Source organism: Coregonus lavaretus, assembly GCF_964263955.1.
Source record: "Coregonus lavaretus genome assembly, chromosome: 20".
Classification (NCBI taxonomy): Eukaryota; Metazoa; Chordata; class Actinopteri; order Salmoniformes; family Salmonidae; genus Coregonus; species Coregonus lavaretus.
In genome coordinates, this window is record NC_140007.1 from 43,324,311 (window position 1) to 43,336,321 (window position 12,011).

The window sequence follows — 12,011 nt, forward strand, 5'->3', positions numbered from 1 at the left end:
ATTTTTACAGGAAAATTGTCTAATTCACCCCTGGTGGTCCCTACGGCCTCTGGAGGACTCACTAAACACACATGCTTAATTTGTAAATTATGTCTGAGTATCGGAGTGTGCCCCTGGCTATCCGTAAATTATAATAATTGTTTTAATTGGGCTGTCTGGTTTGCTTAATATAAGGAACTTGAAATGATTTTTACTTTTGATACTTAAGTATATTTAAAACCAAATATTTTTAGACTTTTACTCAAGTAGTATTTTACTGGGTGACTTTCACTTGACTTGAGTCATTTTCTATTAAGGTATTGTTAGTTTTACCCAACACTGTCAACAGGTGATTTGGACCAGGCCAGCCAGCCCTGGCAGTGCGTTTTCTCCGCCCCCTACGGTCGGTAACCATAGCCCCATTTCACCGGAGACGACCGTGTCCAGAATGACGAATATAAAACGTTCCGTGCGAATTCCATGAAAGGCAGGTAGTTGGATATTTCATGCTTGACACGTCGCATAACGGCATAGTTTCAATCGAGCGGTCAATACCAAATGTGCCATGGAAATGTTTATCTTCAAATGAGGCCTGTTGATACAGGTTTATTTAGTTGCCTGGTAGTTCCTATCCTGGATTACAATGCCTTCAAATTACGGATCCCTGATGGGCCTGGGCTCGGAGTACGTGACAATTAAAGCGCACTACAGCGGGTGAGTATTTAGCAAGTCGGTTATGTCCTCGAGGCTTCGAGCGGTCACTCAAGGGTTACTTTGTATCAATTTTTAAACCGGATTGCATTTGCAACATTCGGCTTCTAACAAAGTAACTAGTATGGAGGTTGGCTGTCTTCTAGATGAAAAAATAATGAGAAACTGCGTCTTTTGTTGATGTATCGACGACGAAACAACCTGTGGAATGGTTAGAGTTGGAATTCCCCATTGATAACCGTTTCAGTCCTACAGTATGGCTAGCAGAACACTTTGTAGTTTAGCCTATGCTCGTTTCAAAACTGTTTCACACTGACATGAGTGTCACTGTCACAAATGGAATAACAATGTTGTGAATTTAAATAAGTCCTAGGTGCGAAATAGTCATTATAGCCTAGGGCATTAGGTAGCTCAAAGCAGGGGCGCAACTTTCACTGGGGACGGGACGGACGGACGGGCATGAAATTGCATTTTTGTCCCCCCAAGTTGTATTATTGGAATGTGATACAAAACGAGGCAACGGTGTGCTTTAGAACTATGCGGACGCGTCCGAGCAGTCGGGTAGGCTGTCTGGAGTGTTTATACAACAGGATTAAAAAATATATATATACAATAAAATGTCCCTCCCAATTCTAAAACCAAAGTTGCTCAAAGGCAAGGTGGGATGGTCACACTTATAATGAACTACAAGTTATAAAGGCTGAAGCAAAGGTAGCCAGCAGATCCGAACCACTTGCTTACAGCTGCACTAGGGTCTGACAGCATTCCTGTGTAGATTAAGACATCATGGAGCCAGCACGAGATATGGCTCAGAAAACGTACCTCAATCCAAGGATGAGAAATGAGTTGGACTCGGAATTGTCCCATTATCCCAACTGTTACACCGAGAAGATTGAACGACTACAAAAAAAAACAACTAGCAGTCGTTCAATCTTCTCGGTATAACAGTGGGATAATGGGATTTAAAGGTCCTTACATGATGATGCTTTGTCAAAAGTGGCATAACCTATAACGTTATATTTGCAATGATTTCTGAAGCATCTATTTAGCCTCATACTGGATTTATAATGGCTTCATAAAGCCTTAAAAGTTGTAATTTGTTTAAAGTTGGACTGGTGGGATGGGGACCAAGTGCCATCATATAATAAACGCAGCAAAAAAATAAACATCCTCTTACTGTCAACTGCGTTTATTTTCAGCAAACTTAGCATGTGTAAATATTTGTATGAACATAACAAGATTCAACAACTGAGACATAAACTGAACAAGTTCCACAGACATGTGACTAACAGAAATGTAATAATGTGTCCCTGAACAAAGGGGGGGTCAAAATCAAAAGTAACAGTCAGTATCTGGTGTGGCCACCAGCTGCATTAAGTACTGCAGTGCATCTCCTCCTCATGGACTGCACCAGATTTGCCAGTTCTTGCTGTGAGATGTTACCCCACTCTTCCACCAAGGCACCTGCAAGTTCCCGGACATTTCTGGGGGGGAATGGCCCTAGACCTCACCCTCCGATCCAACAGGTCCCAGACGTGGTCAATGGGATTGAGATCCGGGCTCTTCGCTGGCCATGGCAGAACACTGACATTCCTGTCTTGCAGGAAATCACGCACAGAACGAGCAGTATGGCTGGTGGCATTGTAATGCTGGAGGGTCATGTCAGGATGAGCCTGTAGGAAGGGTACCACATGAGGGAGGAGGATGTCTTCCCTGTAACGCACAGCGTTGAGATTGCCTGCAATGACAACAAGCTCAGTCCGATGGTGCTGTGACATACCGCCCCAGACCATGACGGACCCTCCACCTCCAAATCGATCCCGCTCCAGAGTACAGGCCTCGGTGTAATGCTCATTCCTTCGACGATAAATGCAAATCCGACCATCACCCCTGGTGAGACAAAACCGCGACTCGTCAGTGAAGAGCACTTTTTGCCAGTCCTGTCTGGTCCAGCGACGGTGGGTTTGTGCCCATAGGCGACGTTTATGCCGGTGATGTCTGGTGAGGACCTGCCTTACAACAGGCCTACAAGCCCTCAGTCCAGCCTCTCTCAGCCTATTGCGGACAGTCTGAGCACTGATGGAGGGATTGTGTTCCTGGTGTAACTCGGGCAGTTGTTGTTGCCGTCCTGTACCTGTCCTGCAGGTGTGATATTCGGATTTACTGATCCTGTGCAGGTGTTGTTACATGTGGTCTGCACTGTGAGGACGATCAGCTGTCCGTCCTGTCTCCCTGTAGATGACGATCTGTGAAGTTATTTTGATTTTTACGAATTATCTTTGAAAGACAGGGTCCTGAAAAAGGAACTTTTCTTTTTTTGCTGAGTTTACATGGGAATGGGGATATGGGACAGTGACACATACATGTACATACATATAGTTGGACATAAACAACCCTGGTCATATTGGAGTGATCGTCACTATATGAGCCACATTACAATTCCCACCAAGTGGGTTAACCTTATTGGCGCGATGGGTAGAGTGTTTGCCTTCGACGCCAGCGACCTGGGTTATTTTCCCTGCCCCGCTGTTCGCTACATTGGTGTCAGAAGTAGGATGGCGGCTGTGAGGCCATCGGAAAGCACGGCCCGGACGTGTGAGAGGACTGAGTAGTCGAAGCACGGTGCCTTCCTGTTCGGTGGTGGCAGTGGAGCAATCCTTACTATATGAGCCACGTTAACACTATTGGCGCGATGCGTAGGGTGTTTGACTTTCGCGCCAGCGACCCGGGTTCACTTCCCTGCCCCGCCGTTCGCTACAATATTATCAGAAAGTAATGGCCATACCATGTTTGATAGGCTGATAAGACCTTTCTTATTCATCTCAGGCCTAATCATTACTAAACACGTTCAGGGACTTAGACAACCATGTGTATTTTTTTTTTTTTTTTTTCACCTTTATTTAACCACGAAGCCAGTTGAGAACAAGTTCTCATTTACAACTGCGACCTGGCCAAGATAAAGCAAAGCAGTGTGATAAAAACAACAACACAGAGTTACATATGGGGTAAACAAAACATAAAGTCAAAAATACAACAGAAAATATATATACAGTGTGTGCGAATGTAGTAAGTTATGGAGGTAAGGCAATAAATAAATATTCAACTACATTGCATAATTCAAGTTCATAAGTTGTTTCCTTGAATCAGTGTCACTGGAGAATCATCGTCACATTCCAGGATTGCAAAATTGCAGTGATATCGGTGCTTTTATTGTAGGTGGCTGATGCTATTATTTAACAGACGTGTGTTAAGTGTTGCTGGGACGGGCAGTCAAACAAATCTGGGCCTGGCTGTTGACATAGCCGTAAGAGGGAGCCAAGGTGATGTGCTAGTTTAAACATACTAGTTTGTCTACAGACAAAAGGTTCTTGTAGGTAGGTAGATAGATGTAAGGCTTGGCGGTTACGAGGTTGAGGGCTGCGGTGTTAATAATAAATGGGGAACGATGATGCCCCCTGAACAACTTGGCAATAATTCCTGTCAGAATAGGATGTGGTCTCATATGGCCAAACACCAGTGTTAGTATTCCCAAAGCTTCTCAGACTAGGAGTGCTGATCTAGTGTCAGTTTTGCCTTTACAATCCTAGTGAACAAGAGCTGATTCCTTGATCCCAGACCAGCACTCTAATGAGATGCAATGTGAATAGGGACCCATATTCTCTTCTACATTCTGGAGATGAACCCATAACCCTGGAGGCTATATTCTTAATAACACGTTTCTGGTTGTTGAAACAAACAAACGATGTCCTTAATTGTCTTGGGGTAAAAAATGATTGCAACTTATAATGGCTCAGATGCAATGCATCAAATGTTAATGATGGGCTGCAACCTTGTGATAAGGATGCTCCTTCAATGTCTTGCCAACAAAAGTCCTGATCAGTCACACCTCAGCGGATGAGAGTCGAGCCAAGCTCAGGATATACTTGGATGTTTGATAAGCTATTTTTTGAATATGCAAAATGTCAGTGTCCTTGATTTGCGGAGGCTCTGAAGATCCCACCCCATCCTAAACAAATCATTGTGCCAAAAAGAAAGGCAGAGAAGATGACTATGGCCTAGGCTAGTGGGCTGGCGCTATACAATAACATAACATCACCCAATTGGCTTATTAACCAGACCTGCTGTGCACTGAAAGGTCAGGTTCAGACTCTCTGAATGTTTGAAGGGAATCACTTAACACTATATATACAAAGTATGTGGGCAGCCCTTCAAATTAGTGGATTCGGCTATTTCAGGCACCCGTTGCTGACAGGTGTATAAAATCGAGCACACAGCCATGCAATCGCCATAGATAAACATTAACAGTAGAATGGCCTTACTGAAGAGCTCAGTGACTTTCAACGTGGCACCGTCATAGGATGCCACCTTTCCAACAAGTCAGTTCGTAACATTTCTGCCCTGGTAGAGCTGCCCTGGTCAACTGTAAGTGCTGTTATTGTGAAGTGGAAACGTCTAGGAGCAACAACGGCTCAGCCACAAAGTGGTAGGCCACACAAGCTCGCAGAACGGGACCGCCGAGTGCTGAAGCGAGTAAAAATCATCTGTCCCCGGTTGCAACACTCATTACAGAGTTCCAAATTGCCTCTGGAAGCAACGACAGCACAATAACTGTTTGTCGGGAGCTTCATGAAATGGGTTTCCATGGCCGAGCAGCCACACACAAGCCTAAGACCTCCATGCGCAATGTCAAGCGTAGGCTAGAGTGTTGTAAAGCTTGCCGACTTTGGACTCTGGAGCAGTGGAAATGCGTTCTCTGGAGTGATGAATCACGCTTCACCATCTGGCAGTCTGATGGACGAATCTGGGTTTGGCGGATGCCAGGAGAACGCTATCTGCCCCAATGCATAGTGCCAACTGTAACGTTTGGTGGAGGAGGAATTAATGGCCTGGGGCTGTTTTTCGATCGTTCAGGCTCCTTAGTTCCAATGAAAGGAAATCTTAACGCTACAGCATACAAATTACATTCTAGATGATTCTGTGCTTCCAACTTTGTGGCAACAGTTTGGGGAAGGCCCTTTCCTGTTTTAGCATTACAATGCCCCTGTGCACAAAGCGAGATCCATACAGAAATTGTTTTTTGAGATCGGTGTTGAAGAACTTGACTGCCCATGATTTTGGAATGAGATGTTCGACGAAAAGTTGTCCACATACATTTGGTCATGTAGTGTATTTCTCTGTTGATGACTGAACGCTTTGAGTCTTGTTATACATAGCCCTCACTTTTGCCCATTGTATTTACTTTGTGTGTCACATCGACATTACAAACCCGCAAATGAACATGAATAAGGAAGTGTGCATGCACAGGTAGGAAGTACTGTTCAAGGTTTGAAGATTACAGCTCGACAGTGCCTAGTTATGCAATGAAAATGATGGAGTCTGTGATAATGTGGGGAAGTTGACTGAGGTAGAATTTGAATACTCAGAATTGCTTCAGCCCTCTTTCGGCGCTCTCCGGATGCATTGGTTATTCCCCAATTCTAAACATATTTAAAGGGGTGGGGGAGGTAATATTGTGTGGCTCTGGTGGGCTGAGTGTCCGTTTGCAGACAGCCTAATTCTTTCAGTTGCCTAGCAACCCATTATGAGCAGCAATATTAGTTATCGTTAAAGGGATAGGTCACACTGAAGTAAAAATGAAAAGGGAAGATGGGACCCATGTCATCTATTTACATGGTGACTATCTTTAATTCCAGTTTTGGAGCCTGTAGATGTCTCCTATTGCATATAGGAACTACAACCACAGATGGTGTGGTATATGGGTTCAGCTTGACTAGACCACCTTTTAAGGCATGAAAAAGTCTGGCAAACTTTAATTTCAGGTGAACTATCCCTTTAACTCAGTGGGCTCTCGTGTGCAAAGGAGCTCCTGAGCTGTCTGAGACATGCAGTGAGCCTCTACCTGCACTTAGAGATTCACATGGGCTTTGATCTGTCATAGTGAATCATTTCATACCTCGCTCATCACTGCCAGGCTTTTGGGAATCTCTTCATGCGTAGGATAATGCTTTGACTTTCCTGACGTTTGACTCTAACCTAAGCATTTTTCTAAGAGATGACGCACACTATACATTTACATTTTAGTCATTTAGCAGACACTCTTATCCAGAGCGACTTACAGGAGCAATTAGGGTTAAGTGCCTTGCTCAAGGGCACATTTACGTCATTTAGCAGACGCTCTTATCCAGAGCGACTACAAATTGGTGCATTCACCCTATAGCCAGTGGGATAACCACTTTACAATTATACTTTTTTTTTTTTTTTTGGGGGGGGGGGGGGGGGGGGGGGTAGAAGGATTACTTTATCCTATCCCAGGTGTTCCTTAAAGAGGTGGGGTTTCAAATGTCTCCGGAAGGTGGTGAGTGACTCCGCTGTCCTGGCGTTGTGAGGGAGCTTGTTCCACCATTGGGGTGCCAGAGCAGCGAACAGCTTTGACTGGGCTGAGCGGGAACTATGCTTCCGCAGAGGAAGGGGAGCCAGCAGGCCAGAGGTGGATGAACGCAATGCCCTCGCCTGGGTGTAGGGACTGATCAGAGCCTGAAGGTACGGAGGTGCCGTTCCCCTCACTGCTCCATAGGCAAGCACCATGGTCTTGTAACGGATGCGAGCTTCAACTGGAAGCCAGTGGAGTGTGCGGAGGAGGGGGGTGACGTGAGAGAACTTGGGAAGGTTGAACACCAGACGGGCTGCGGCATTCTGGATGAGTTGTAGGGGTTTAATGGCACAGGCAGGGAGCCCAGCCAACAGCGAGTTGCAGTAATCCAGACGGGAGATGACAAGTGCCTGGATTAGGACCTGTGCCGCTTCCTGTGTAAGGCAGGGTCGTACTCTCCGAATGTTGTAGAGCATGAACCTGCAGGATCGGGTCACCGCCTTGATGTTGGCGGAGAACGACAGGGTGTTGTCCAGGGTCACGCCAAGGCTCTTCGCACTCTGGGAGGAGGACACAACGGAGTTGTCAACCGTGATGGCGAGATCATGGAACGGGCAGTCCTTCCCCGGGAGGAAGAGCAGCTCCGTCTTGCCAGGGTTCAGCTTGAGGTGGTGATCCGTCATCCATACTGATATGTCGGCCAGACATGCAGAGATGCGATTCGCCACCTGGTTATCAGAAGGGGGAAAGGAGAAGATTGGTTGTGTATCGTCAGCGTAGCAATGATAGGAGAGGCCATGTGAGGATATGACAGAGCCAAGTGACTTGGTGTATAGGGAGAAAAGGAGAGGGCCTAGAACTGAGCCCTGGGGGACACCAGTGGTGAGAGCACGTGGTGCGGAGACAGCTTCTCGCCACGCCACTTGGTAGGAGCGACCGGTCAGGTAGGACGCAATCCAGGAGTGAGCCGCGCCGGAGATGCCCAGCTCGGAGAGGGTGGAGAGGAGGATCTGATGGTTCACTGTATCAAAGGCAGCAGACAGGTCTAGAAGGACAAGAGCAGAGGAGAGAGAGTTAGCTTTAGCAGTGCGGAGAGCCTCCGTGACACCGAGAAGAGCAGTCTCAGTTGAATGACCAGTCCTGAAACCTGACTGGTTTGGATCAAGAAGGTCATTCTGAGAGAGATAGCAAGAGAGTTGGCTAAAGACGGCACGCTCAATAGTTTTGGAAAGAAAAGAAAGAAGGGATACTGGTCTGTAGTTGTTGACATCAGTGGGATCGAGTGTTGGTTTTTTGAGAAGGGGTGCAACTCTCGCTCTCTTGAAGACGGAAGGGACATGGCCAGCGGTCAAGGATGAGTTGATCAGCGAGGTGAGGTAGGGGAGAAGGTCACCGGAGATGGTCTGGAGAAGAGAGGAGGGGATGGGGTCAAGCGGGCAGGTTGTTGGGCGGCCTGCAGTCACTAGTCGCAAGATTTTATCTGGAGAGAGAGGGGAGAAAGAAGTCAAAGCATAGGGTAGGGCAGTGTGAGCAGGACCAGCAGTGTCATTAGACTTAACAAACGAGGATCGGATGTCGTCAACCTTCTTTTCAAAGTGGTTGACAAAGTCATCCACAGAGAGGGAGGAGGGGGGGGGGGGGGGGGGGGGGGGGGGATTCAGCAGTGAGGAGAATGTGGCAAAGAGCTTCCTAGGGTTAGAGGCAGATGCTTGGAATTTAGAGTGGTAGAAAGTGGCCTTAGCAGCAGAAACAGATGAAGAAAATGTAGAGAGGAGGGAGTGAAAAGATGCCAGGTCGGCAGGGAGTTTAGTTTTCTTCCATTTCCGCTCAGCTGCCCGGAGCTCTGTTCTGTGAGCTCGCAATGAGTCATCAAGCCACAGAGCTGGAGGGGAGGACCGAGCCGGCCGGGAGGATAGGGGACACAGGGAGTCAAAGGATGCAGAAAGGGAGGAGAGGAGGGTTGAGGAGGCAGAATCAGGAGATTGGAGGGAGAAGGATTGAGCAGAGGGAAGAGATGATAGGATGGAAGAGGAGAGAGTAGTGGGAGAGAGAGAGCGAAGGTTGCGGCGGCGCGTTACCATCTGTGTAGGGGCAGAGTGAGTAGTGTTGGAGGAGAGCGAGAGAGAAAAGGATACAAAGTAGTGGTCGGAGACATGGAGGGGAGTTGCAGTGAGATTAGTAGAAGAGCAACATCTAGTAAAGATGAAGTCAAGCGTATTGCCTGCCTTGTGAGTGGGGGGGGATGGTGAGAGGGTGAGGTCAAAAGAGGAGAGGAGTGGAAAGAAGGAGGCAGAGAGAAATGAGTCAAATGTAGACGTGGGGAGGTTGAAATCCCCCAAGACTGTGAAGGGTGAGCCATCCTCAGGAAAGGAACTTATCAAGGCGTCAAGCTCATTGATGAACTCTCCAAGGGAACCTGGAGGGCGATAGATGACAAGGATATTAAGCTTAAATGGGCTAGTGACTGTGACAGCGTGGAATTCAAATGAGGAGATAGACAGATGGGTTAGGGGAAAATTGAGAATGACCACTTGGGAGAGATGAGGATTCCTGTGCCACCACCCCTCTGACCAGATGCTCTCGGGGTATGCGAGAACACATGGTCAGACGAGGAGAGAGCAGTAGGAGTAGCAGTGTTTTCAGTGGTAATCCATGTTTCCGTCAGTGCCAGGAAGTCGAGGGACTGGAGGGTGGCATAGGCTGGGATGAAGTCAGCCTTGTTGGCGGCAGAACGGCAGTTCCAGAGGCTGCCTGAGACCTGGAACTCCAGGTGTGTGGTGCGTGCAGGGACCACCAGGTTAGAGAGGCAGCAGCCACGCGGTGTGAGGCGTTTGTGTAGCCTGTGCGGAGAGGAGAGAACAGGGATAGGCAGAGGCATAGTTGACAGGCTGCAGCAGATGGCTACAATAATGCAGAGGAGATCGGGATGAAATGAACTAAACATCAGGGAAAGGAGAGAGCAGGCCTCCCTCACCAAAAAAAAATAAATATATATAACTCTCCCAACTTCCACCTCAGAAACTATAATTGTTTCACTGAACCACCCGAGTAAAACTCTCCCAACTTCCACTTTAGAAATTAGAATTGTTGTAAACTACAGCAGACTGTTATCAGTAGCTGTAATTAAGTACAGCAGCTACCAACCACCTAACGTTAATGCCTCGGATGAGGTTAGAAAAACAGCTGAATGGTAGCAGCTAGCTGGCTCAATCACAGGTACTCTTAAGCATGAAATAACATTGGAAACAATTAACCATAGTTGCAAAAAGTTACCAGTAGCTACCCGCTAGCTAGCTAGCTTTGTTGGTCCAAGTAGTGGGTAGGCTAGCCTCGTGCTTTGCCGGAGTCCGCCGAATACAGTCCTTACCTACAATAATTACCTACAATAACCTTCAATAACTACCTGAGTAAGCTACCTATAATACCAAACTACAATACCTACCTACAATCTAAATACATGGTTTAAGCTTAACTCAACACCATATAAGAAGCCAAGCTTACCTTTCATAACGCAGCAACGATTAAACGTTGGGTAGCTAGCACAAAGATATTGTATTTAGCTACCACAGCCTGCTGGTAGTGTTGGCTGGCTAGCAATGGCTACTGTGTTGACTTTGTTTGAAAAACGGCGTCGCTGCGAACGAATGTAGCTGGCTAAAAGGATATTGTTTTTAGTTGCAACCGTTGCTAATAGCAACTCGCCAGCTAATCCAGGAGGTGAGTTAGCTAGCTAGCTTCGTGCTACATCCGGCACCGCCGAATACAAAAGTAACCTACAATAACTACACAACAGCTACCCACAACAGCCCACGATGCCTACCTATACTACTTAATAATATACAGCCCACGATGCCTACCTATAGTACCTAACTACAATCTAAATACATAGTTTAAGCCTTACTCGACAAAGCCCAAGCTATGTATAAAGCCAAACTGGCAGACTGCAATCAGTAGCCGAAATTAAGTACAGCAGCTACCAACCACCTAACGTTAATGATAATGAGGTTAGAAAAACAGCTGAAGGTGGCAGCTAGCTGGCTCAATTACAGGTACTCTTAAGCGTGAAATAACATTGGAAACAGCTAACCACAGTTGCTAAAAGTTACCGGTAGCTACCCGCTAGCTAGCTAGCTTTGTTGGTCCAAGTAGTGGGTAGGCTAGCCTCGTGCTTCGCCGGAGTCCGCCGAATACAGTCCTTACCTACAATAATTACCTACAATAACCTTCAATAACTACCTGAGTAAACTACCTATAATACCTAACTACAATACCTACCTACAATCTAAATACATGGTTTAAGCTTTACTCAACACCATATAAGAAGCCAAGCTTACCTCCTGCTAGAGAAAACACAACCTCTCCCGTCAGCATCCCAGAACATACAACATACATTGAGTGTACAAAACATTAAGAATACCTGCTCTTTTCATGACATAGACTGACCAGGTGAATCCAGGTGTAAGCTACAGTATGACCCCTTATTGATGTCACTTGTTAAATCCACTTCAATCAGTGTATGAATGGGAGGAGACAGGTTAAAGAAGGATTTTTCAGCCTTGAGACATGGATCGTGTGTGTGCCATTCAAAGGGTGAAGTGGCAAGACAAAATATTTAAGTGCCTTTGAACCAGTTCCTAATGTTCTGTGTACTCAGTGTACATGTTAACGTAATTACATCGAAGTGCCTATATGAAGTCACGTTAAAGAAAGGTCCACAGGGAAGTGTTGACATGGGACATGAGTATGCCATTAAAGTCCCGTGTGGTTCAGTTTGTAGAGCATGGCGTTTGCAACGCTAGGGTTGTGGGTTCGATTCCCATGGGGGACCAGTACAAAAAAGTATGAAAATGTATGCACTCACTACTGTAAATCACTGTGGATAAGAGTTTCTGCTAAATGACTGTAAATGTAAAAATTAAAGCATTTTACTTTACACCTGCTGTATCCTGTG

The 12,011-nt window shown here is 46.4% G+C and overlaps 1 protein-coding gene across 1 annotated transcript in view; it reads left to right on the forward strand.

Moving 5' to 3' along the window:
- Positions 1 to 622: 622 nt before the first annotated feature.
- Positions 623 to 12,011, forward strand: part of LOC311148021 (protein kinase C zeta type-like) — a gene marked incomplete at its 5' end in the record, with an annotated part of 159,918 nt that continues 148,529 nt past the window's right edge. The window contains one exon of the mRNA XM_084184904.1: positions 623 to 693. Coding sequence (XP_084041030.1) covers positions 623 to 693 — 71 coding nt within the window. The remainder of the gene's footprint in view (positions 694 to 12,011) is intronic.